This window comes from Cololabis saira, chromosome 12, assembly GCF_033807715.1.
Source record: "Cololabis saira isolate AMF1-May2022 chromosome 12, fColSai1.1, whole genome shotgun sequence".
NCBI lineage: Eukaryota > Metazoa > Chordata > Actinopteri > Beloniformes > Belonidae > Cololabis > Cololabis saira.
Genome location: NC_084598.1, coordinates 8,415,302 through 8,440,519, shown reverse-complemented (window position 1 = coordinate 8,440,519; position 25,218 = coordinate 8,415,302). Strand labels below are relative to the sequence as shown.

The 25,218-nt window shown below is 40.3% G+C and overlaps 1 protein-coding gene across 4 annotated transcripts in view; it reads left to right on the top strand.

Annotated features, from left to right (window-relative positions):
- The window catches only part of hspg2 (heparan sulfate proteoglycan 2), a 198,005-nt gene that overhangs the window by 117,707 nt on the left and 55,080 nt on the right, over positions 1-25,218 (top strand). For 2 of the 4 annotated variants that reach the window (XM_061735372.1, XM_061735373.1), the window contains exons 35-50: positions 198-233; positions 1,985-2,278; positions 4,082-4,126; positions 5,764-5,850; positions 8,006-8,098; positions 8,184-8,276; positions 9,523-9,753; positions 11,426-11,539; positions 11,635-11,762; positions 12,826-12,912; positions 13,103-13,161; positions 14,523-14,687; positions 15,395-15,505; positions 15,934-16,034; positions 16,914-17,094; positions 19,893-19,952. In XM_061735372.1, coding sequence (XP_061591356.1) covers positions 198-233; positions 1,985-2,278; positions 4,082-4,126; positions 5,764-5,850; positions 8,006-8,098; positions 8,184-8,276; positions 9,523-9,753; positions 11,426-11,539; positions 11,635-11,762; positions 12,826-12,912; positions 13,103-13,161; positions 14,523-14,687; positions 15,395-15,505; positions 15,934-16,034; positions 16,914-17,094; positions 19,893-19,952 — 1,885 coding nt within the window. The remainder of the gene's footprint in view (positions 1-197; positions 234-1,984; positions 2,279-4,081; positions 4,127-5,763; positions 5,851-8,005; positions 8,099-8,183; positions 8,277-9,522; positions 9,754-11,425; positions 11,540-11,634; positions 11,763-12,825; positions 12,913-13,102; positions 13,162-14,522; positions 14,688-15,394; positions 15,506-15,933; positions 16,035-16,913; positions 17,095-19,892; positions 19,953-25,218) is intronic. The other 2 variants (XM_061735374.1, XM_061735376.1) reach the window with 1 other exon arrangement.

Below are 25,218 nucleotides of genomic sequence, written 5' to 3'. Positions count from 1 at the left end.
TGGGCCACTCTTTCTGAACTGCTCTCTTCTCATTTCTGCTTTTTCTTCCTGCAAAACCTTGGTTTATCTTGCAAACGTGTACTCTGTTTCCTGTTTTTTTCGGTTTCATGTCAAGTCTTGATACTTTCATTGGCCCAGTTTCATTAAGCTAATGCAGCTGTCCATATTTTCTGCTTCCCTTCACCTGTTCCCTCTAGAAACAATCTTTTTCTCGTCTGAAACGAGCAGAGCAGGTATAGTAATGTCACTTAGTGCTGGTTTCATATAAAGAGTGTTGTTTGACGTGTTTCAGACAACTTTACATAGCAAATCAGTAACAAACAGAGGTATAACGAGCATCTGCTGTGTGCTACATCCTGAATGCATCCTTATTTTGAATTATTTGTTAAAGGCATGGGATTTTAAAAACACTTTACAACTGAACGGGAGTGTCGAGTGTCTCAAAGGACTGACATAGCGGAGCATATTTGCTTTCTGCTTCACCTCACACGAGCCATTTAAACGGATGGATTCTTAATGGTCCATTGAAGAGGTTCATAAAGTTTAACTTTGCCTCAATAACACTGCCACAACACAAATACCACGAGCTCAATGAAAAGGCAAGTGATCAAAGAGTTTCCTTCATCCCCATCAGCGGAGTTATGCACGCCAGAGAACAAGCTAAAGATCGACCCACATGGCGTGGCTGAATGTAAAGTTGCCCAGGAATCCACAACAACGTCTGTGGACATATTTGGAATATAATTGTGGGAACAATCTCCACAGTTTCCAGATGAAGCAGCTCTGAGCAGAAACTAATGTCAAACTAGTACAGGACTGTCTCAGAAGATGAGAATATTTTGATAAAGTTCTTTATTTTCTGTAATGCAATTAAAAAAACTAAAATGTCATACATTCTGGATTCATTACAAATAAACTGAAATATTGCAAGCCTTTTATTATTTTAATATTGCTGATTATGTCTTACAGTTTAAGATTAAGATTCCCAGAATATTCTAATTTTTTGAGATAGGATATTTGAGTTTTCTTAAGCTGTAAACCATGATCAGCAATATTAAAATAATAAAAGGCTTGCAATATTTCAGTTGATTTGTAATGAATCCAGAATGTATGACATTTTTGCATTACAGAAAATAAAGGACTTTATCACAATATTCTAATTTTCTGAGACAATCTTGTATGTGTGTGATTGTGTTTGCATGTGTGTGCGTTTCGAGGAGGTCACCCGTGTGTTGCAAAGTCAAACGATTCTAAGGTGCAAGAAGCTTTTGATTAGGGGTTTTGTTTCCTTGCTGTGACTCATCCCCTGAAGAAAGAACAACACAGCCGAGGCTTAACATTTGCAGTATCTTCAATAACTGGGTTTCTGCGCAGCCTCTTGGCTCGGAGACTAACGGCCCACTTGAGTGCATGTAAAGCCTTGATTGCACGACATATCCCAGTGTTGCATGATGCAGCATGTCTGCTCTCTCGGACTGATAGAGTGCACTGCAAAAACTCAAAATCTTACCAGGAATATTTGTCTTATTTCTAGTTAAAATGTCTAATTTTTGAGTCAAAAAATCTCATCACACTTAAAACAAGAGTCATTACCAGAAAAATAACTTGTTATTTGACAATTTTCACCTGTTTCAATTCAATTTTCACTTGAAATAAGTAGAAAAATCTGCCAGTGGGACAAGATTTTTCTTCTACAAGCAAAAAAATCTTGTTCCACTGGCAGATTTTTTCTACTTATTTTAAGTGAAAATCTACTTGAAACAGGTGAAAATTGTTGTTTTTTCCAGTGATGAGTCTTGTTTTAAGTGTAATGACATTTTTTTGACTAAAAATTAGACATTTTAACTAGAAATAAGACAAATATTCTTGTTAAGATTTTGAGTTTTTTGCAGTGTGAACTACATTCTCAGAACCTTCTTCTGTTGTCCTTCGCTGTTTCCATGGTTACCCATCCTCTGTTTTTCTTGTGCCCTGCATCCCCAAGGGTGATTTCAGGCAACTGGATGAAGAAGTCTGGGCACTGCTATCTAATTTCTCCAATAAGCGAGCTGCTCCTCTTACATTCTCCAAGTCCCCCTCTCTTCCCTCTCCCCGGGTGCCGTCTTCCTCCTCTTCCTCCTCTTCCTCCTCCTCCTCCTCCTCCTCCTCCTCCTCCTCCTCCTCCTCCTCCTCCTCCTCTCGATGGTCTTTGCGTAACCGGAGCGCCCCCCTCCCTCCGTCGGGTCTGTCCTCCTCGGTCGGGCCGACCCAGCCGCAGCCGTACGCTCCTCCAGTGCAGGTACAGAGTCTGCGGCAGGTGTGTTGTGTAAACTTACAAGTTGGAATGGGTGATATTTTAGCGTTCACGATATACCGTCAAAAAAATTCCCCCACGGTAAGAATTTGTCATCTCACGGTAAAAAAGAGCCTGAAAAAAAGAAAGAAAAAAAGAAATGAGCCTGAAAGAAAGAAATAAAGAAATGAGCCTGAAAGAAAGAAAGAAAGAAAGAAAGAAAGAAAGAAAGAAAGAAAGAAAGAAATGAGCCTGAAAGAAAGAAATAAAGAAATGAGCTTGAAAGAAAGAAAGAAAGAAAGAAAGAAAGAAAGAAAGAAAGAAAGAAAGAAATGAGCCTAAAAAAGAAAGAAAGAAAGAAAGAAAGAAAGAAAGAAAGAAAGAAAGAAAGAAAGAAATGAGCCTGAAAGAAAGAAAGAAAGAAAGAAAGAAAGAAAGAAATGAGCCTAAAAAAGAAAGAAAGAAAGAAAGAAAGAAAGAAAGAAAGAAAGAAAGAAAGAAAGAAAGAAAGAAAGAAAGAAAGAAATGAGCCTGAAAGAAAGAAAGAAAGAAAGAAAGAAAGAAAGAAATGAGCCTGAAAGAAAGAAAGAAGGAAAGAAGGAAAGAAAGAAAGAAAGAAAGAAAGAAAGAAAGAAAGAAAGAAAGAAATGAGCCTAAAAAAGAAAGAAAGAAAGAAAGAAAGAAAGAAAGAAAGAAAGAAAGAAAGAAAGAAAGAAAGAAAGAAAGAAAGAAAGAAAGAAAGAAAGAAAGAAAGAAAGAAAGAAATGAGCCTGAAAAAAGAAAGAAAGAAATGAGCCAGAAAGAAAGAAAGAAAGAAAGAAAGAAATGAGCCTGAAAAAAGAAAGAAAGAAAGAAATGAGCCTGAAAGAAAGAAAGAAAGAAGGAAAGAAAGAAAGAAAGAAAGAAAGAAAGAAATGAGCCTGAAAGAAAGAAAGAAAGAAGGAAAGAAAGAAAGAAAGAAAGAAAGAAATGAGCCTAAGAAAGAAAGAAAGAAAGAAAGAAAGAAATGAGCCTGAAAGAAAGAAAGAAAGAAGGAAAGAAAGAAAGAAAGAAAGAAAGAAATGAGCCTAAGAAAGAAAGAAAGAAAGAAAGAAAGAAAGAAAGAAAGAAAGAAAGAAAGAAAGAAAGAAAGAAAGAAAGAAAGAAAGAAAGAAAGAAAGAAAGAAAGAAAGAAAGAAAGAAAGAAATGAGCCTGAAAAAAGAAAGAAAGAAATGATCCAGAAAGAAAGAAAGAAAGAAAGAAAGAAAGAAAGAAAGAAAGAAAGAAAGAAAGAAATGAGCCTGAAAGAAAGAAAGAAAGAAAGAAAGAAAGAAAGAAAGAAAGAAATGAGCCTGAAGAAAGAAAGAAAGAAAGAAAGAAAGAAAGAAAGAAAGAAAGAAAGAAAGAAAGAAAGAAAGAAAGAAAGAAAGAAAGAAAGAAAGAAATGAGCCAGAAAGAAAGAAGGATAAATTCCCGTTGATGAGGTTTTTGTGTAACAAACATGGCAGATCTGAGTCATTCCAGTTTTGCAGTACAGGTGTAACTCATTTAATTGGTTTTTATTCATTCAATTTAATTGGTGTAGTTTAGTAGTATTTAGTATTATTTTAGAGCAGTGATTTGGGGGCTCCAAAGACTGAATGTGGTGATAGATTTAAAGTTACAAAGGTGGAGTTGAATTGGTATTTTTTTATCGTCATCAGGATAAATGCCAGAAATGATCGTGATACATTTTTTAGTCCATACCGCCCATCCCTACTTACAAGCCTCTTTGTTTCTCTGTGGTGTCGATGACGTGTCTCTGTTTGTGGTCTGCCGTGGATCAACAGAGCAAGAACACAGTGAGAAAGACCCCTAGTTCTTCCAGCGGCAAGGTAGAGCGTGGCATGGCTGAGTAATGGATCATTAATAGAATTCCCTCAACCCCTTAGGTCACATTTTCCCTTGTTAAGCAAAACGTCAGCATGGCATATCTGTCATAGAGCGCACTGTTACTCTCCACTGGTTTTCTAATGGCCTGCCGTTTTGCTGTCGTCTGGTGTGAAGCTGCTTCTAACTCGCCATCATGAGTTGTCACTTTTACATTTGTGACTACGTTTACATTCAGTCAAAATTCGTGTTACGGTCAAATTCCGGTTACTGAAACATTGGGAATAATCTGTTTCCATGCGTGAGCAAACAGGGTTATCCCTGTACACATGGTGATTAATCATTAGGATATCTGGATCAAACCAGCGACGCACGGAGAACATCATAAAGCAATTCCCGTCATTTCTGCTTCTTCTTCCTGTATCCAAATCCAAAACAACAGCAATAACAGCAGCACGGTGGATAATCAACAGCCCAGTAGAAGTCGTTTTTTTTCTCTGCCCTGTAGTTTGCCTTTTCCAGCGTCTTCCAGCGGAGCTTGATTTGGTCTGGCGTTCGTACAAATCCTGCTTCGTGCAACTTTCCGCTCACCTTTTTGTAAATCTGGCTATCCCAGTACTTTCTACCATCTACATATGCCAAAATGTTAATATCTTTCATTACATTCATGAAGTGATTAGTTTATAAGAACTTCCTGGACTCAAAAGACCAAGATTCCTTGTGAAAAGAACATGCGCAGAAAACAGATTCCTGTTTCTTTTGATGTGGAAATCCCGTTAGGCCAGGGCTCGGCAACCCGCGGCTCTAGAGCCGCATGCGGCTCTCTAGCGCCGCCCTAGTGGCTCTAGGCTCCTTTTTTCTTCTTTTTTCCTTTTTTTCTTCCTTTTTCCTTTCCTTTTTAATCTCAACATTTCAACTTTTTTCTCAACATTTCAACATTTTCTCAAAATTTTGACTTTTTTCTCGACATTTCGACTTTTTTCTCGAAATTTCAACTTTTTTCTCAACATTTCGACTTTTTTTTCGACATTTCGCCTTTTTTCTCGAAGTGCATAATGAAAAAAAAAATCTTCCCACACTAATAACTAATATAGATACATGCAGCATGTGTTGCCTTCATTCTAAGGCTTATACAAGACTTTTCATTTTTTTGCGGCTCCAGACATTTGTTTTTTGTGTTTTTGGTCCAATATGGCTCTTTCAACATTTTGGGTTACCGACCCCTGCGTTAGGCGTTTACATGACCAAATATTCGGGTTAGAAAAGGAGTAACCCAGGGGTCATATTTGGGTTTTTAAAAACCAGAATATGAACAAATTCCAATTATTCAAAGGGGTTATTGGTGTTTACATGGCCGTGCACTGGATTATTGCTAATATTCCGGTTAGAAAAGGGTTATTGATGCATGTAAACGTAGTCACAGACAGTTTCAGAAAAGGTGCAATGCAAGTTCTGGAGAAGCGCCTGCAGCAGAGCCTTTAGTGAAAGAATCCAGCGATACATCCCACTGGGCAGGCTTCTTCTTCTCTGTGCTTGCCTGCTTGCCGGTCATCTGCATGATTATGGTTTGGGCTCGCTGCATCTCTCCCGCTCTCTCAATGCCTTATTTTCCCATCTCTCCTTCCTTCCTTTCGACTCTCAGTCCGCTCTGGTCTACAAAGGCTTCAGCCTGCAGCAGGATGACGATGCGCTGTACTGGCAGCTCCCAGACCAGTTCACAGGGGATAAGGTAATGTTGGACGTGTGCTGGAGTCTGTGCCTGATTCCTGGACCTTTTAGACCACAGAAATACAGAACTGCAACATTACTATCCATCCTTCCGTCTCGTCCTTCATCTGTCCACTCGCTCTGTTCACATCAGCATCCTTGTTCTCTCTCCAAGTATGTGCTTCATTTCCTGCGTGGCATTCCTCCTCTTTATTAAAGGAGGGATTGCCTTCTGTCATGTTATCATATCATATACCGTCTCTGTCCCACGTAATGTGTAAAATGTAGAGAATTTCAATCCTGAACAGTTTTACAAAGGTGAATATCTTTTTTTATGATTTATGATGCCCACTTGTAAGTCCTTATTTAATGGAAACTCCACAAACCAACGAAATAATATGTGATCTAACATTGAAAAAGGGAAACAGGGTAGGGTAAAGTATTTTGAATTGTGTGTGTGCATGTGTGTGTGTGTGTGAGTGTAAATGTTCATGGTGAAGGTGGAATCGATCTTTTTTTTCTTTTAAATAACCAAGACTTTGGAAATATTAGATATACTTTATTATAAGTTTGAGAATTTGTAATTATACGTTTATGAACTCGGAAAGTAGAAAAAAAATCGGACAAATAGTGTGCGTTGTATTTTGAGGTCAAGCAAGTCAACCCCGTCGCTTGAATGCTTGTTTAACAGCCAGCAGCTCACACAGGATCAGGCCTCATTTATAAAGCTTGCGTGCGCACAAAACAGGGCTTGAAAGATGCGCACGCCACCTTCTACGCAAAGGTTGGGATTAAAAAAAAAAAAAACGAACGGGAAAATGTGCTTATCTTTACGCCAACCCTGACCCTAGTGCAGGAACATTTTGAAGATATGGGGAACTGGCGACGCAGGCGGTGAGATGGTGAAATGAAGCCAGATTCATGTAATACTTTTAATGTCATCACATATCAGGCTTATTATATAATAGCGCTGATCGTGTCCCGCTTCACACTGGAGAGTGACTGAGGACAGAACAAATAAGTGCCGGGCCACTCTACCGAGCCCCTAAAGGGACACAGATTTATATATATAATGATTTTTACGCGCGTGAAACCTTTACGCGCGCGTATAAAGCCTAAATTATGGTTCCGCGTTACACCAACACAGAGCCTACGCCGTAGGGTACGCGGCGACGCACACCTACGCCGTAGGCTCTGCGTTGGAACCATAAATCAGCCTTAAAGGTTTCACGCGCGCACGTAAAACTCATTATATATATAAAAACAACGGAGTCCCTTTAGGGGATCGCACCACTTCTTTTTTATTTCTGCCACAGATCTGTCCGTGCCACTCACAGCGTTTAGCGCAGCAACGACGTGCTGCCACTCACTCGCTGTATTTTTATTAGTGATGCCACTACTGTGACCACCAAATAATGTGGTTTTCCTGCCTCCACCTCATCCACAACATCTTAATCTCGGTCTCTGTGAAATTTAGTGTCACGGTTGCCTGGCTCGACACGTCTCATTCATCCTGACGCGCAGCAGAAACAGACTGCAGGAAGCCGCTGCGCATGCTCAGCAGGCTCATTTATATGCAAATACAATCATCATGTAGTTTGCATTGCCCATTTATGGTAGAAAGTGGGCGTGTAGAGGGCGGGGTATGAGGCGAATTCACGTGTGCAACCTTCCAGCTGGACTGTGATTTATAAAGCAATCACTGCGTGCAGATGTGTGTGTACACGGTTTTATAGATCTGGATTTTTTGTGCGCACGCCATTTTCGTCTTTTGGGCGCATGTACACTTTTAGTATGAATCCTACGCACTCTTTTATAAATGAGGCCAGCTCTTTACATGCAGATAAGAGTTTTCCGGGATAAGACTACTATATAAGATCTACTTTACGCAAAATCCAACTGCTGAGAACCATTTGATCAAGTTGTTTGGTGCAGAAGTTATTCCTCAGATTGTGCTTTTGATTCTAAATGATTTTCTTCAGACAACTTGAGAACATCTTTTCTTCCTTTTAGTTTTTCTTGCCACATCTGACTTCATTTTGGAACAGCTCCATCCAGACTCCCAGAAGACATTGCATGTCCCTCCCATGATAAACTGCACGGCTGATCTACGTGCGTCATTTCCTCCAGCAGCCACCTCACACTGATATTTGTTCATTCTTTTCTATTTTTTGAAGGTGGGCTCGTATGGTGGTAAACTCAAATACACCATCTCCTACGTGGCCAGTCCGAGAGGAACGCTCCTGGAAGACGCTGACGTCCAGATCATCGTGAGTGGAACTGATTTGCTGTTTTCCTCTCCCGGTCCCGTGTGTTCGTTGGAGTTACTCATCCGCTCTCGTCTCCATCCTGCAGGGCAATGACATCACGCTGGTGTCTCGTCAGCCCTGGCAGACCAGACAGCAGGGCACCAGAGAGACCAAAACGTTTGAGCTGGTCTTCAGGGAGGTAAGTGCTTCATACTGCCATGGAACCAGAGGTAGTAACAACTTCCTCCTGAGCTCTGCTCACAAAACTGTAAAAGTAGTCACAACATTTTTATGCAGATGCTTGCACCAGTGGTTATTAAACATAGTATTTGAACTAGGGCTGGGCAACGATTACAATTTTTAATCACAATTAATCCCATGATTTCCCTGATTAATTACGATTAATCACATTGTAAAAGTATGAACGAAAGTGCCATAACATTTGTTGTGCAAACATCTCAGCAAACATCAGCACTTGTCAGTAACACATATTTAGTGTAAAAATGTCAAATAAAATATAGCTTATTGCCACTGCCAGGGCATTAATGTTATCCTGTTTTTTTATGAAAAATAAAAAAAGTCTACCAACAAAATCCTCATCCACAATCATGACATTAAAACAGGCAATTTCTGAGGAAACAGCAGAAACTTTTAACGGCGAGCAGCATTACTGTCTATATTCAGCACCAAATGTCCCTGTTAGAAAGTGTGAAGTACAGAAAAAAAAAATCACTATTGAAATTTCCTTTACAGGGGTCGAATCCGCCGTCTGGGAGAACTTTAAAATGAAAATGTCCATGTAACCGTTCCGTAATTTTACCGCTCTCCATGTCTGTTTTAGCTTTTCCGCATGTTTTCTGCCAACTCTCTTCCGGATCCGCAGCAGCCAAAAAAAGACTTTTCAAAACAAAAGCATGTGAGCAACATGCGTTAATGCGCAATAAAATAAATGTTGGCGTTAATAAATGAATGAGTTAAGGCGATAATAACGTGTTAACTTGGCCAGCCTTAATTTGAACTCATAAAATAGATTCAAACTTGCCTTTCAGTTTGCAAATAAAAGAATGCCGTAATTCCTATATTTACTTTTGTTCCTTTGCAACAAGGGTGAACCCGGGACTCAAAAAATTATCTCACTAGTTTTTTTTTTTATTTATCTAACCTTTATTTAACCAGGAGAACCTGGTTGAGATCAAACATTTCCGGGCCCAGACATCAGCAGTAGAGAGAGTTACTGACATACATAGAAACAGTCATACAACATAAGTTCATATGTGGAGAAATATTAAAATAAAAAAAGAATTTAAGCAGCAGCTATTAACGGAAGAGTATTGCATTCACTTGAGAAAGGTTGTAAAGAACAATGAGGAACTGGGGATTTATGTCTAAAAATCAATGCAAACCAAAACAGGAAGATTTGCTTCAGCCCTCCTTGTACTCTGCAGGAAAACTGGCGGCGCCCTGACGGCATGCCCGCCACCAGAGAGCACCTGCTGATGGTCCTGGCCGACCTGGACGACGTCCTGATCCGAGCCTCCTACTCGTCTGAGATGCGCTCCTCCAGCATCTTCGACATCAGCATGGAGGTGGCCGTGCCCAACTACAGCGGGCTGGCCCAGGCCCTGGAGGTGGAGCAGTGCCGCTGCCCGCCCGGGTACCAGGGGCTCTCCTGCCAGGTAATCACGGGCTGGGGTTGCTGGAAACCACGCAACACAAGCTTAAAATTGATATAGACTACCTTGTTGAAGCTATCCTTGTCCAGTTTTTGATATTATTATGTTTTGCCTTTGTTTTATTTTGTCCTTTTTTTTGTTTGTTTGTTTTTTATTGTTGTATTATTGTATAATTTTCCTTATTATTAATTATTCATTGTTTTCATCGAATGCTTAGGTCCGAGGAGTGGGTTTGGAAGGGGGTGAAAATATGTGTATAATGTTTGTTTGACATAATTGTGGATGCCGCCGTTTTTATTAAGTCATAATAATATGAGAATAAAGACGTAAAATGACGAGAATAAAGTCATAATGTTGCAAGAATAAAGTCGTAATATTACGAGAATAAAATCGTAATATTATGAGAATAAAGTGGTAATATTACGAGAATAAAGTCGTAATATTATGAGAATAAAGTCGTAATATTATGAGAATAAAGTCGTATAGTATGGTATAGTATAGTATAGTATAGTATAGTATAGTATAGTATAGTATAGTATAGTATAGTATAGTACAGTAGTGGTCGACTGCAAGACTAGCGGTGGTTCCATCTGCTGCCATTCAAAGAGGTTTTGTTGTTTCTCAGGAAACAATGAGGATGATCAGAAAGATTTTCCTCTTCCACAAAAGACGCAATTTCTTCCAAGTCTGTGTGGTTCTTTCTTCGATATAGAATAGACGCAGTTGTTTGCACAATCGTTTTAAAGTCCTTATACTGATAATAATTCCATGCTGATGTGCCAAAAGATTAAGTATTTCCTTATTTGTGAAACTGATTCCAAAATATAAAGCTTCACAAGATGCTCAATATTCCTCATTTTAACACAGGGAGAAGATGCTCTTCCTGTTAGAGTTCTCATAAATTACCACTTTATTCTCGTAATATTAGGACTTTATTCCCATAATGTTACAACTTTATTCTCATAATATTACGACTTTATTCTCTTAATATTACAAGTTTATTCTCGTAATATTACAGCTTTATTCTCGTAATATTACGACTTTATTCTCGGAACATTATGACTTTATTCTCGGAATATTGCGACTTTATTCTTGCAAAATTATGACTTTATTCTCATAAATTACTACTTTAGTCTCGTAATATTACGACTTTTTTCCCATAATATTACGACTTTATTCTCATAATATTATGACTTTATTCTCGTAATATTACGACTTTATTCCCATAATATTACTACTTTATTCTCGTAATATTGCGACTTTATTCTCATAATATTACGACTTTATTCTCATAATATTACGACTTTATTCTCGTAATATTACGACTTTATTCTAGCAACATTATGACTTTATTCTCGTAATTTTACGACTTTATTCTCGTAACATTATGACTTTATTCCCATAATATTACGACTTTATTCTCATAATATTACGACTTTATTCTCGTAATATTACGACCTTATTCTCGCAACATTATGACTTTATTCTCGCAACATTATGACTTTATTCTCGTAATATTATGACTTTATTCCCATAATATTACGACTTTATTCTCATAATATTACCTTTATTCTCGTAATTTCCAATTTTTTTTTTGTCTTAGTTTGGCCCTAATACTTAAATAAAAGGTTTTGAGTAAAAAAATGGTGCCTAATTGACTGAATGCCACATCTAGGACTGTGCGGCCGGATACACGCGCACCGGAGGAGGCTTGTACCTGGGCCACTGCGAGCTCTGCGAGTGCAACGGCCACTCGGAATCCTGCCACCCGGAGACCGGCATCTGCACGGTACGACCCCCGAGACCAGTCTGCTCCTGGTCTCCACGTCTCAGTCAGGTGATGAGGTGGACAGGTCTGTAAACACAGTGTGTGTCTCCTCCCAGAGCTGCCTGCACAACACGCAGGGCGAGCTCTGCGAGCTCTGCGCCCCCGGCTTCTTCGGCGATCCAACGGTTGGAACTCCGGAGGACTGCCAGCCATGCGCCTGCCCTCACGCTGACCCAGACAACCAGTAAGTACTGGCACACATACCAAGAGCTCACATTCCACCTCCATTTATAGCTTTGTACCACTCGCTAGTCTGTTTACGGAAAACCTCCCATTTTTTGAGGAGACAGCTTTTATTTGAATCCTTTTTTTCGTTGTTGTTGAAGAGTTCATATTTAGGGCCAGTCCCAATCCCCCCCTAGTCCTACTTTTCAGCCCTACCCCTACATTTTGCGTGTTCCCGTGACGGTAGTGGTGTCCCAATTCCTCTTTGCATGTAGGGCTAGTGGACATAACGAGGGCTAGTGTGTATGAATCTAGCTCTTCACAGTGAGGGATTTCAGATGCTGACTCGCCAACGAGGGCCAGAAAAATTTCCAGACTGAATCAAACAAAAAAACATGGCAGACATTTGTCATTTTTAGTGAATAAAATCAATATTTTGAGTTAGTTTCTGCATAAAAATGCGTTTTGATTAAATTTCTAGTGAGAAATATATATTTTACTTTCATAATATTCACTCAGTGAATGTACATAATCACTGGTGTGGCTCTGCGTCGGAACCATAAATCAGCTCCCGAGCCGGCGGCTCTTCTCATCCCCGAAAACATCGGAGCAAATTTCCTAACAGGCGTTATTTGGATAAACTGAGCCCAGGTTGGGGATCTTAACGGTTACTTTTACGCCTGAAAAAATATTAAAACTTAATAAAGTGGCATATTAACAGCGCTACAGCTGAAATTAAAACAGCTTTTAGCTTTGGGCTTCCTGATATGGTGTGACGTATGTGCAAACGTAACTACGCAGTCGCTTACGTACCCGAACGTAAACCACACAGTGACGTAGCAAGTGGTGTCCCAATCCCTAGGGAACATTACAAGGGCCCTACGCCTGTGGCTTGATCTTTAGGGCTAGTGGTAGAAAGTAGGGTGAACATTGGGATTGGCCCTTAGTCTGTGCACTTAGTTCACTTAAGTGTGACAAGGATGTTATTCCCAACAGATGAACACCACATCCTCTGCACTGATATTAAATCTTGTTTTTGAGACTTTAGATGATGTTGTTTGTCCGCCCAACCCATGAAACAGGTTCTCCCCGACCTGCGAGAGCCTTGGAAACGGAGGCTACCAGTGCACCGCCTGTCAGCCTGGATACACGGGCCAGTACTGCGAACGGTGAGGGGGATCTTTCTCCAAAAATGGTTTCTAAAAAGGGTCCTAAAAAGCATTTCAAGCTGGATAATGTGATAAATCAACAACCGGTGCTTTAGTGATAGCATATCTAGAAAAGAAGCAATAAAACAGTTCTATTTCCCACGACCATGAATTTCAGTGAATTTGTTCTCTGTGCTCTTTCCCCCACTAGCTGTGCTGCTGGATATGTTGGGAACCCCATGGAAAGAGTCAAGTGTCGTGCAAATGATGGTAAGATTACATAGAAACATTGACTAAACAGACCTCGTTTTAAACAGTCACGCAATACTTAGATCAGGGGTAGGCAACCCTGGCCCCAGGGCCCCGTCCTGCATGTCATAAACTGCTTCCCAAATCCCATCCTTCCACCCTAATGAGTAGCAAAAACAGTGTGTGAGATTTTTCTAGTGCGTCCGAAACATTAGTACGTACTCAATAGTATGTACTATCCATACTCATTCCAGAGAAATGTATTAGTGTGGATTGATGGACACTAGCTGAGCAGAAACCTCCCACAATGCAATGTTTGGTTGCTAAGTGCTGCGCAGATACTTAGCAACCAACAGAAATGGAGGATAACGTTACCGGTACCAAGCAAAGCTGCAGCAGCAGCAGCACCATCACGCTACAATTCAAATGTGTGTAATTAGGTGGGATTTCGCTTTGGTTTCCATAAGATATTAACCAGATGAGTTAATCATCGGCCAGGATAAACGGGAAAGAGCGGAGTGGTGCGCTGCTTATTGAGGTTTTTGTAGTGAAATGAGGAGGCATCATAGAGATAACTTCTCATTTCAACTAACTGGATCAGCCGTGACTGTTTCCTTCGCTTTCAACCGGCTTTCAACGCGAGCGGCAGGAAGAAAATAGAAGCAGGGCGTCCGATAAATGTTCAGCCACTTCGCGCTGCGTCGCTGCGTCGCTGCGTCGCTGCGTCGCTGCGGCCAGTTAGGACAGTCCAATAGAAAATAAAGCAATGGAATTGATTTTGACGCTGACGCTCGCTCGCATCGCATGCCGTTAGGACACGGTGTAACTCCGCCCGCCGGAGCTTCCGCCATTTTTCCGTAGCAGTGTATCACGTCATTCAGGCAGCCAATCAGCACAGTGCCTCATTATCATAGCCCCGCCCACTCAGAATCCTGCATAGATAATGAGGTTGGAGAATGGGAAGATAAAGACATGGCTCAGAGACATTCAAGGCCTGTTTAAAATAGGTATTAGATGCCATAATAGGTCCCCTTTAAGTATACTTAAACTAGAGTATACTGTATACTGTTTAGTATGGCATTTGGGACGCACCGTTAGATGCTGCCCTGCTCCGGCACACCGTGACACAGCTGTGTCATCAACAAAGATGTACAGACCTTGATGACAAGCTAATGAGGACGGTTAATTAGAATCGGGTGTGGTGAAGCCGGGAAACCTCTAAATCGTGCAGGACAGGGTTTCCCACCGCTGGCTCAGATACAGCACCAGATGGAGGTTGAATGGAGGACAACGGAGCTCTTCAGATATTCTGCCTTCATACTCAGGTGTCCTTTTTTTCTTTCTCTTTTTTTCTGTGAATAAATCCTGTATGCATTTAACAGACGCAGCCTCCCTGGTGGTGAGGATTTATCCAGAAATGGTCCCAGCGTCCCCGGGCAGCCCCGTCACTCTGCGCTGTCAGGTGTCTGGATCTCCTCCACATTACTTTTCCTGGACCAGACAGGACGGGCGGCCCATCTCCATCAGCGCTGAGAGACGCAGACAAGGTACGGACACGCATACCCTAACATTTTCTATCAAATCTTTCTTTTGGTACACGATTTCAATGAGGTAACACCTCATCTTTAAAGAAACAAAGACAAAGAAACACATTATAATTTAAGAAGGCTATGGGTCTTTGAAACATGTTATGTGAGGACTGATGTTAAATACCTATGTGTTTCATTTTTGGGACTTTGTGATGAACTGAAATTATGTAGATCTCGTTGAGTTTTAAAAAATATTGAAAGACAAAATAATTAAGGATTACAATGCAAAATGATTTGAATATAATTTAATTACAAGTGAAAATTTACTTGAAATGTGAAAATTGTCAAATAACAAGTTATTTTTCTGGTAATGACTCTTGTTTTAAGTGTAATGAGATTTTTTGACTAAAAATGAGACATTTTAACTAAAAATGAGACAAATATTCCTGGTAAGATTTTGAGTTTTTCCAGTGTAAGTTTCGGCATCAGCTTGTTCCTTTTTCGGTTACACACAGTTTGTGTGTTATTGTTTATTGTGTGAAACTGATTAGTGTAAATATGTATGATATTGTTTTTGTCAGTTACATGCACACAAGTTAAGTTGCATATAATGTAATGTAACCCAACTAAACCATTCATTCATTCATTCATTCATTCATTCATTCATTCATTCATTCATTCATTCATTCATTCATTCATTCATTCATTCATTCATGTGTGTGCAGGAGCAGAGCTCCACTTCCCCAGCATCCAGCCCAGCGATGCTGGCGTGTACATCTGCACCTGCCGGGACCAGCGCAGCAGCAACAGGAGCCGGGCGGAGATCGTCGTGTCAGGTGTGTGTTGGGGACGCTCTCTCAGCGGCCGGGCCTTTTTCTCACCCGTAGCCCCACATGGATGTGCTTCAGCTAACTTTTAGTATCGCTGCCCCACGTATTTGGAATGCCCTCCCTGACAACCTAAGGGCACCACAAACTATGGATAATTTTAAAAGAGGACTAAAAACCTTTCTTTTTAGCAAAGCATTTTACCACTAAACAATGCTGTTGTTTTTTTTTCCCTAATTGCTGTTTTTAATGGTTTTATTCTCTTTTTACCCATGTCTTGACTTTTTATCCCTTTTATCTCTTATCTTGATTTTATTATTTCTGTTTCCTTTTTAATTATCAAACTGTAGCACTTTGAGATTCTCAGGAATGTAAAGTCCATTATAAATAAAATGTATTATAAACCGTTTTTGTGATGTATACCTGCACATCACCAGGTGGCTCGTCTAAGCCCATCGAAGTCACAGTGGAGGAGCCCAAATCCCACACTGTCCGAATGGGATCCACCGTCAACTTCATCTGCACCGCCAAGAGCAAGGTAACGCCGGTCTTCGCTCGTCTCTTCCGACGTCTTTGCACTCGCAGACCAGGTTTCACACCTGCACTTGTTAATCTCAGGATGCTTTCAGACCTGTGGCCCGTTTGTTTTGTTCCAATTCAGGGGCTAAATCGATACAGTTACAGTTTCGTTTTTCGTTTGTGTTCAAGTCAACCGTCTGTAGCGGTTCAAAGCTGTTAACAAATGCCATGAGAACCAACTGTTCTTTCATTGGTCAGAAATGAACACGGAAGGAGTTTCCTCTTCCGTACCCCGGGAAAAACAACAACTATGGAGCATCGAACCACAGTTATGAGTGAAGGCTGAATTATGGTTCTGCGTTAAATCAACGCAGCGCCTACGCCGTAGGGTACGCGGCTACGCGGCCGTCTCTCTGTAGCCTGACGTTTTAAAAACGTTTTTAAAAACCTGACTATGACCCCTGGGTTACTCCTTTTAGATCCCGAATATTCGGTCATCACATTTCTGCGCATGTTCTGTTCACAAGGAATCCTGGTCTTTTGAGTCCAGGAAGTTCTTATAAACACGGCAAAACGCAAGACGAGGAGGAGACTAATCACTTCATAAATGTAATGAAGGATATGAACATTTCTGCATTTGTAGACGGTAGAAAGTACCGGGATAGGGAGATTTACAAGAAGGTGACCGAAAAGTTGCGCGAAGCAGCATTTGTTTTGAATTTGGATACAGGAAGAAGAAGCGGAAATGAAGGGAATTGCGCCATGATGTTCTCCGTGCGTCGCTGGTTTGATCCAGATATCCCAAATGATTAATTACCATGTAAACGGAATATTCTGAATGTCTGTGTGATATCTCATCCCTCCTCTGACGTGTACCCTCATTCTCTCGCCCCTTCAGTCTCCAGCCTACACACTCGTTTGGACCCGTCGGGGTAACGGGAAGCTTCCCAACCGGGCCATGGACTTCAACGGCATCCTGACCATTCAGAACGTGCAGCCCGAGGACGCGGGCGACTACGTCTGCACGGGCTCCAACATGTTTGCCATGGACGAAGGCAGCGCCACCCTCTATGTGCTAGGTTCGTGATCCTCGGCGCGGCCCCCCCTCCACCCATCACGTCCTGCTGCCACACCATCTCCGGCTGCTGCTGTAGTCTCACCCTACGCTTGAGCTTGAAATGGTGCATGCTTCTCTGCTTTACTGCATTTCCCATTGTGCGGTTTAATCGCTCTGCTCTGGGCTCACAGCATATAATCAGCTTGCAAGTCTAACCCCCTATGCTTTGGCCCTGCTGCTCTCAAATAACACACACCGCTCTGTCCATCAGGCGCCCACTGCTGTTTTACCTCTTTTTTTTAACAATGCCAAGGTGTAGGTCTCTGATTACTGGCGTTTTCTTGGACTTTAGAAGAAGAAATACAGCTTGTGGGTTTGGCAATAAGAATAACTGTCAGGTGCAACATTTCCGCAGAATTCGCACAACCAATGGGGTCAAGTGTATGTTTCACTGGGTTGCCAAAAGGCCAGAAAAACATGCTCTTGGTGCATTTAATTTGTAAATAAAGCTTTCCGCCAGCTCTGCTGAAGCTATAGCAGGGTTAGAGGAACTGGTGGTGGTTTGATTTGCTTCTTGATTAAGATGGATCTTTGCACTGGAGCAACACAATACTAGCAGGGTGCTGGATGTATTCTGGTGTATTCTTTAACTCTGGGCTCCTGGGTTGCTGCTGCCTGAACTAAAAGTGAGCCATGATGAGATGTGACGACGGTGATGTGACTCGGGGACTGGCAACGAGGACACGAGGACTTCAGCGTGTCTGCATTCAAGAAAGAATAGGAAGGAGCTCAAGAGCCCTTGTGTTTTTTTGTTTTCAATGCTTTATTTGCCTTGCTGCTCTCAGTATTCCAATACTCCATTCCATTTATTTCAAGAGCCGACTAATCTGTTGGTTTACACTCTTTATCGTCCGGTTGTTGAATGTCCATGAAGAAAAAAGGTGCTATCATCCATGCAGCAGGTTAAACCTGTGGTTAAATTCATTCTGTAGATACGTGGCAACGCTGCTGTAATATCATTCCTTCCTTCATTAGTCCACTTTATTTGTATCGATTATTACTTCTCTCATTTAAATGGTAAAATATAACAGAATTTACATGAAATACAAAAACAAAACATAGGGGACACAGTAATATGTCATCTGAACTGTGTTGATAGTCAGCTACAGCTGTAGAATTATTGATATTGATACCGTTGGAATATTTGATTTTATGATGGAGTGAGATCGTCGTTTTTTTTTTATTTTATTCAAAGAAATTGGCCATGTGAATGCAATGATCCTGTAGGAAGTGTGTTTACATTTAGTACTTTTGCATGGAAATATTTTTACATATACTCAAGAACAGGGGTCGGCAACCCGCGGCTCTAGAGCCACGTGTGGCTCTTTAACGCCGCCCTAGTGGCTCATGGAGCTTTTTCAAAAATGTTTGACCTTTTTTTTCCTTTTTTTTTCTTCTTTTTTTTCTTTTTCCTCTCTTTTTTTTCTTTTTTTTCTTCCTTTTTCCTTTTTTGATCTCGACATTTGGACTTTTTTCTTGAAATTTTAACTTTTTTCTCGACATTTGGACTTTTTTCTCAACATTTCGACTTTTTTCTCGAAATTTTGACTTTTTTCTCAACATTTCAACTTTTTTCTCAACATTTCGACTTTTTTCTCGAAGTGCATAATGAAAAAAAAAATCTTCCCCCAGTTATAACTAATATAGAAACATGCAGCATGTGTTGCCTTCATTCTAAGGCTTAGACAAGACTTCATTTTTTGCGGCTCCAGACATATTAGTTTTTTGTGTTTTTGGTCCAATACGGCTCTTTCAACATTTTGGGTTGCCGACCCCTGCCCAAGAACAATCCCAGGTCACATTGGCAATGTTTACCATCACTGATTTGTTTTTCTGTTCATTCTTAAGGGCTGTATAATTAAAAGTGTAAAAATATAACCCTTTTTTTTATATATATATACACATATTTGTGTTGAAATGCCACCTATCTGATGCAATGTACACATCAAGTTGCAATGTATTTATCATCACTGTGAAAATAATTTGTGAAAAAGGGAAAACTGATTAAAATGACAGCTACACACCAGACTGATTTGTAAATGTGTGTCTGGGGGGGGGGGGTCAGGTCATTTTAACTGATCGGTCCAATATAACCACAAGCTGTATATCTGGTTTTTAAACAGAACAATTATGTGTAAAACATCTTCTTGCTATTAACCTGCATGTCTCACATGTACGTAGTTCCCCTGCCTGCAGCAGCAGTCGTCGTCCCGTTGCTGCACAGTCTTAACAGCCATCCAGTGTGTTTATGTGTTTGTGCATCGTGAGGTTTAATCAAAGCATTTTTTATTTGTTTTTTTTTTATTTCAAATGTTTTTCTGGTGATTTGATGTCACAGCTGGACTGTTCTGGGCTTGAGATTAGCAAAAACGTATATTCTAACCTTGACTCCAGTGCATTGATTAATATTTGAACATCAGGTGAGTATTGATTGAATGCTTGAGACCGTGAATTCAGTGGCACCATCCCGACTACGACAGAGTGGGAATCTGAAGCAGATACCTGCCGATGGCATGAAGGTGGTGCCGGATTGAATTCAGGTACAGGATTTATAGCATGTTTCTTTTTGAGTGTGGTGTTTTTTTGGATTCCAATGGGACAAAACCAGAGCAGCCCACATGCAGAGAAGGATAAAGTGTCTCTGGGGGAGATGGGCGCTGCAGTAAACTGCTGTTACTTTGGAGATCTGACCTGTCAGTTTACCTGTCCCCCCTCCATCCCCACCTCCCTCCATCTCCCTCCATCTCCCTCCATCTCCAGAGGCCTCAAAGACTCAGATGTTTTACACAGCCTATGAAATGTTTGAAGGACACAGAAAGCGTAAGTCCGCATGGTCTCCACTCTGCTGGGCTCCCTGGTTGGACCTGTCTCTCCATCTCTGTCCTGCATGCACTCCTCCTCTGCATCATGGATACGCTGGTGGCCCGCCAGTGGCCATGTACAATCACCCGAGCAATAGCTGCGCAAGCAAAATCCTGAAGCCACATGCCACATGAACGATGGATTCAAGCCGAATTTCAGTGTTTAGGTGGATTGGAGTGAACCTTTATTTGAGTCAAAGCTTCTACGATTGTACATGGCCATTATTGGTACCAGTCTCTTTTGGGTTTACTGGGCTCCATCACTGCAGGAAAAAAGTGCATGTTCATTCTTATGGGCACCTCCTCATGAATGTTGAGTGTTTTTTTCCATCTTTATTACAGATCTTGCTTAATTTTATACAACTAGGGTAGACTTTAGAATAGAATAGAATACTTTATTGTCAATGTACCTGGGTACAGTGAGATTGAAAGCAGCATCACCTCTCCAGTGCAAGACAAATAAGAACAATAGTGCAAACAATAAGAAATATAAGAACATAAGAAATATAGAATAGAATAGAATAGAAGACTTTATTGATCTCCCAGAGGAGAAATTTGGTCGTGATGCAGCCAAAACACACACGCTTTATACAAAAAATGTAAAATAGAAATAACCAATAAATAGTTAAATAATAAAAAAGAACAATATAAAAAGTAGAAAAAGAATATGTACAAGAGAGAGAAAAAAATAGTAAACACCAAAAAAAAAACAAAAAAAAAACGGATAATATTTACAAAATATTTACAAATATTTTCAAAAATATGTGAGGTATTTAGCGGTTATTGCACTTACAAAGAGACAGGTTTATTGCACACGGGTGGCTACAGTTGCTTATTATACAGTTATAATACAGTTATACAGTTATAATACAGTTATTATATAAATAATATAAAAAAAGGTTAAGGTGCATTTGAATAGTGAAGACCTGAGATTCTATTTACAGATCATAGTATATAGTTACACATGTAGTGGAATATTGCACAGATAGAAGTATTGCACGGTAAAAAACAGTAACGAAGACATTCACGTTTGATTTATTATGGCTTTGGGGAAAAAGCTGTTTTTACAGTAAAGTAGTATAAACAGTTTACTTACTCAGTACAAGTAACTGAATTGAAAATGTCCACCCAAATGGGAGAAAAGAGACATGATTTAGCCTCATTTTTTTCCCATGAAGTCGTTTATTGGTATAGGTATTTAGATGTGTGTTTTCTTTTCTTTTCTTTTCTTTTATGTCAGAATCTCCACAGTCAGAAACAGGAGATGTCACTTCATCTTTTTCTTCCGTTTCACCCTGACCTGTATCTTACAGGAAATCTTTGCTGTTCTGGAAAATAACCTCTTCTCTGGGCTTCAAACATCATAACTGTGCTTAATACATCCCATGCCAGCCTGATTACAAAGTTGGATGTCCATAGCAGATTTATGTCTGTACTTTTGTCTTTTTGCCAAGGATTTCATCAAAAACACGCTACATTTTAACCAACAAAGCCAATGTTACAATAGGAGGAACATATACACCCCCCCCAAAAAAAACAATGTATATCTAGACCAGGGGTCGGCAACCCAAAATGTTGAAAGAGCCATATTGGACCAAAAACACAAAAAACAAATATGTCTGGAGCCGCAAAAAATGAAGTCTTGTATAAGCCTTAGAATGAATGAACCTTAGAAAAAAGTCGAAATTTCAAGATTAAGGTTGAAGTACAAATCTCGAGAAAAAAGTCGAAATGTCGAGGAAAAAGTCGAAATGTCGAGAAAAAGTCGAAATGTCGAGATTAAAAAGGAAAGGAAAAAGGAAGAAAAAAAGAAGAAAAAAAAAGAAGAAAAAAAGGAAAAAGAATAAAAGGAAAAAAAGAGAAAAAAAAGAAGAAAAAAAGGAAAAAAATGGTCATTCTTGAATAATCTCCAGGAGCCACTAGGGCGGCGCTAAAGAGCCGCATGCGGCTCTAGAGCCGCGGGTTGCCGATCCCTGGTCTAGCCAGAGCTGGTTTTTGTGTAAAACATCAGTAACTTTACACTGATGATGAGGATTTATTCAAGACATTTGGCAGCTGACTCCTAACCTTATTCCTATTGCCATCATGAGGTCACTTTTTGTGTTTGTTTTTTTTGTGAAAATTCTGAACATCTGCTTAGTGCTTCCTCACGTGTTCCCTTTCGTACAACCGAGCCATTAGATCATCATTCAAATCCGTCCAATGAGCTGAAAGATAATCGGAGCTGAACGATGCTCAACTAAAAGGTGACATATGCCCCTTTTTCAAAAGCTGAAACACTTTCCTGCGGTCCCAATAAAATGTCTCTTAAGTTTCTTTGGTGGAAATCCCAGAGGACTACAAAAGCGTGCTTTTAAACCACGCTTTACAAGCTATATAAAAAACAAACACCTGCTTCCACACCTCGCTGCCATCTCGTCTAAATGAAAGTGAAATGAGGGCACAAACGGCATTCATTTGCTTCGTTTGTATTTGAGAGAAGTCAGAAATGTTGGGAAACGGTTACCGCAAAGGCAGTAGAAAACAAAACTATCAGCTCGGAATGAACCCCTTAATAAATACTTCAAATTTAAACTACATGTGATACAAGTTTCATTCTCTTTTTCTGGGACTCTATAACAGATATAACAACCCTGATTCCAAAAAGGTTGTGACACTGGAAAATGTAAATAAAAAAGGAATGCAATGATTTGTAACTGTATTTTATTCCCATTAGAACATAACATATCAAATGTTGAAACCTATAAATTTTTCCATTGCATGAAAAATATATAGTTTTGAATTTGATAGCAGTGACACGTCTCAAAAAGTTGCAACAGGGTGGATTTACCAAAGTGTAGCATCCCGTCTTCCTTTAACCATGGTCTGTAAAGGAAGTGGAAGGGAAGAGACCTGTGGGAGTTTTAGGAGAGGAATTTGGTTCCATTCCTGTCTAATGAAGAAGAATGGGACAACTCTTCTATAGAGGGTCTGCATTGACAACACTTTCCCACTGGACCAGCCCCCTTACTCACACTGAGTGGCAAAACATCAGCAAAAACAGCTGCAACTAGTGGAGAAGACGGGATAACAGCCGATTATTGGCTTAAATTAAAGGCAGTTGGACTTGACAGTGACCCGTACAGTTACCCCAAGAACCAGTGGTCCATGGACATTAATATTTGGTACAGTTACCAAGAACCAGTGGTCCATGGACATTAATATTTGGTACAGTTACCCCAAGAACCAGTGGTCCATGGATATTAATATTTGGCCACGAATCCAGTTTCCTGATATTTATATGTACTTAATTTCTACGCCGGGGAAATACACGAAGCAAAGCTTGAAGGCTTACAAAAGTCTTGACGCTTGGTCCGACTTCAAGACAGGATTTGTTGTAGAAATTAAAGTGATGAGGACACCAAACTTTATGATTTGACCGTTTAACGTTAGCTACCCAAAAATCCAACATTACCTGATACAAAATGGGAACCACAAATCCACGTTTCGGTGCCTGGAATCCAGTTGTTTCTGTGAATTGCAGTGATCCATTTGTCGCTCTTAAGCTTATTTTTCGGCAGTCTGTAAAACGATAACTCCGATTTCTTGCTAAATCTGAGTGCAGTCGATTGCACAACAGCTCTTTCCCATTTTAGATGTTTTCCAGTTGCTCAAATTGAAAGTTTTCGCTGCCACTCAGTCTTTCTGACACTCAGTCTTTCTCCCACTCAGTGGGCGTAACCCGCCATGAAGTCGCATCTGTGACGTCATGCACATTCCCTCTAAAGCTGCTCAACAGTCCCAGGTCTTCGTTGCTGGTTTTTCATGTCATGATTCTCTAAATGCTTCTATTGATGAATTGTCTGGACTGCAGGTAGTTCAGCACCAGGACTCTTCTCCTGCAAATGCATGCTGTTGGGGTGGATGTGGTTGCTGACATATGCCAGGCCTTCCTCCAGGGAAACGTGTGGATGGGAGCATATGTTGCTCTTAAACCTCTATGAATATTTCAGCATTCATGGTACCGTAGGCACTAATGCAACCTCATACCGGGATTTTAAACCAAGCGCAGACAACAAGCTGGACGGTCCCTCTCCTCTGTACTCTGCAGGACACGCTTTTCATGGTTTTTCAAAAAGACTTTGGTTCCTCTGACCACGGAAAAGTTTTCCATTTTGGCTCAGACCATTTTAAATGAGCCTTGACCCGGAGAAGATGGTAGCGTTTGTGTCTTGTGTTCATATATGGCTTCTTCTTAGCATGACAGAGCTGTAAGCTGCATTTGTGGATTGCACAGCGGGTGAGCCGTGTTTTCAGTGATCTCCGGAGCTGGTCTTGAACACATGCAGTGATTCCCAGCAGAGAATCATGTCTGTTTTTAACGCAGCACAGCCTGGGGGCCCCGAGATCATGAGCATCCAGCTTTGACCTCAGCCTTGTCCCGCAAGCACAGAGATCCCTTCTGATTCTGGGAATCTTTGATTATATAATACACTGTCTGCAGATAACGTGATCCTCAAAGTTTTCACAGCTTTGTAAGGAACATTTTCCACAGTTGTTTGATGCAGTATGTTGCAGATTGCTGCCTCTCTTTCCGTCCGAGAGCCTCTCCCTCTCTGAAATGCTCCTTTTATAGCCGGTCCCGTGTCTGACCTGTTGCCGGTTGACCTTATTACTTGTCCTCCAGTTGTTTTTGGTTTGCGATTACTTATTCAGCCTGTTGCTGCCCCTCTTCCTACATTTTTTAGATGTGCTGCTGCTATCAAATTAAAAAATTAGCTAATATCTTTCATAAAATAGAAAAATGTCTTGGTTTCAACTTCTGCAATGTTAACGTCCTATCGGGAAGGAAATACTGGCTTACTAGATTTGCAAACCATTGCATATCGTTTTTTGTTACATTTCCACAGCATCTTTGGAATCAGGTGAAAGAAATGCAACTGAACTCACCATTAGATTCTTTCTTAAAAGTTACTTTAAAGGTTACTCTTGGTCACAGCATCAAAGCTCAGCTCAGGCTGTACACTGCAAAAACTCAAAATCTTAATTTATTTATTTTATTATTTATTTACTTATTTCTAGTTAGAATGTCTCATTTTTAGTAAAAAAAAAATCTCATTACACTTAAAACAAGACTCATCACTGGAAAAAACAACAATTTTCACCTGTTTCAAGTAGATTTTCACTTAAAATAAGTAGAAAAATCTGCCAGTGGAACAAGATTTTTTTGCTTGTAATGAGAAGAT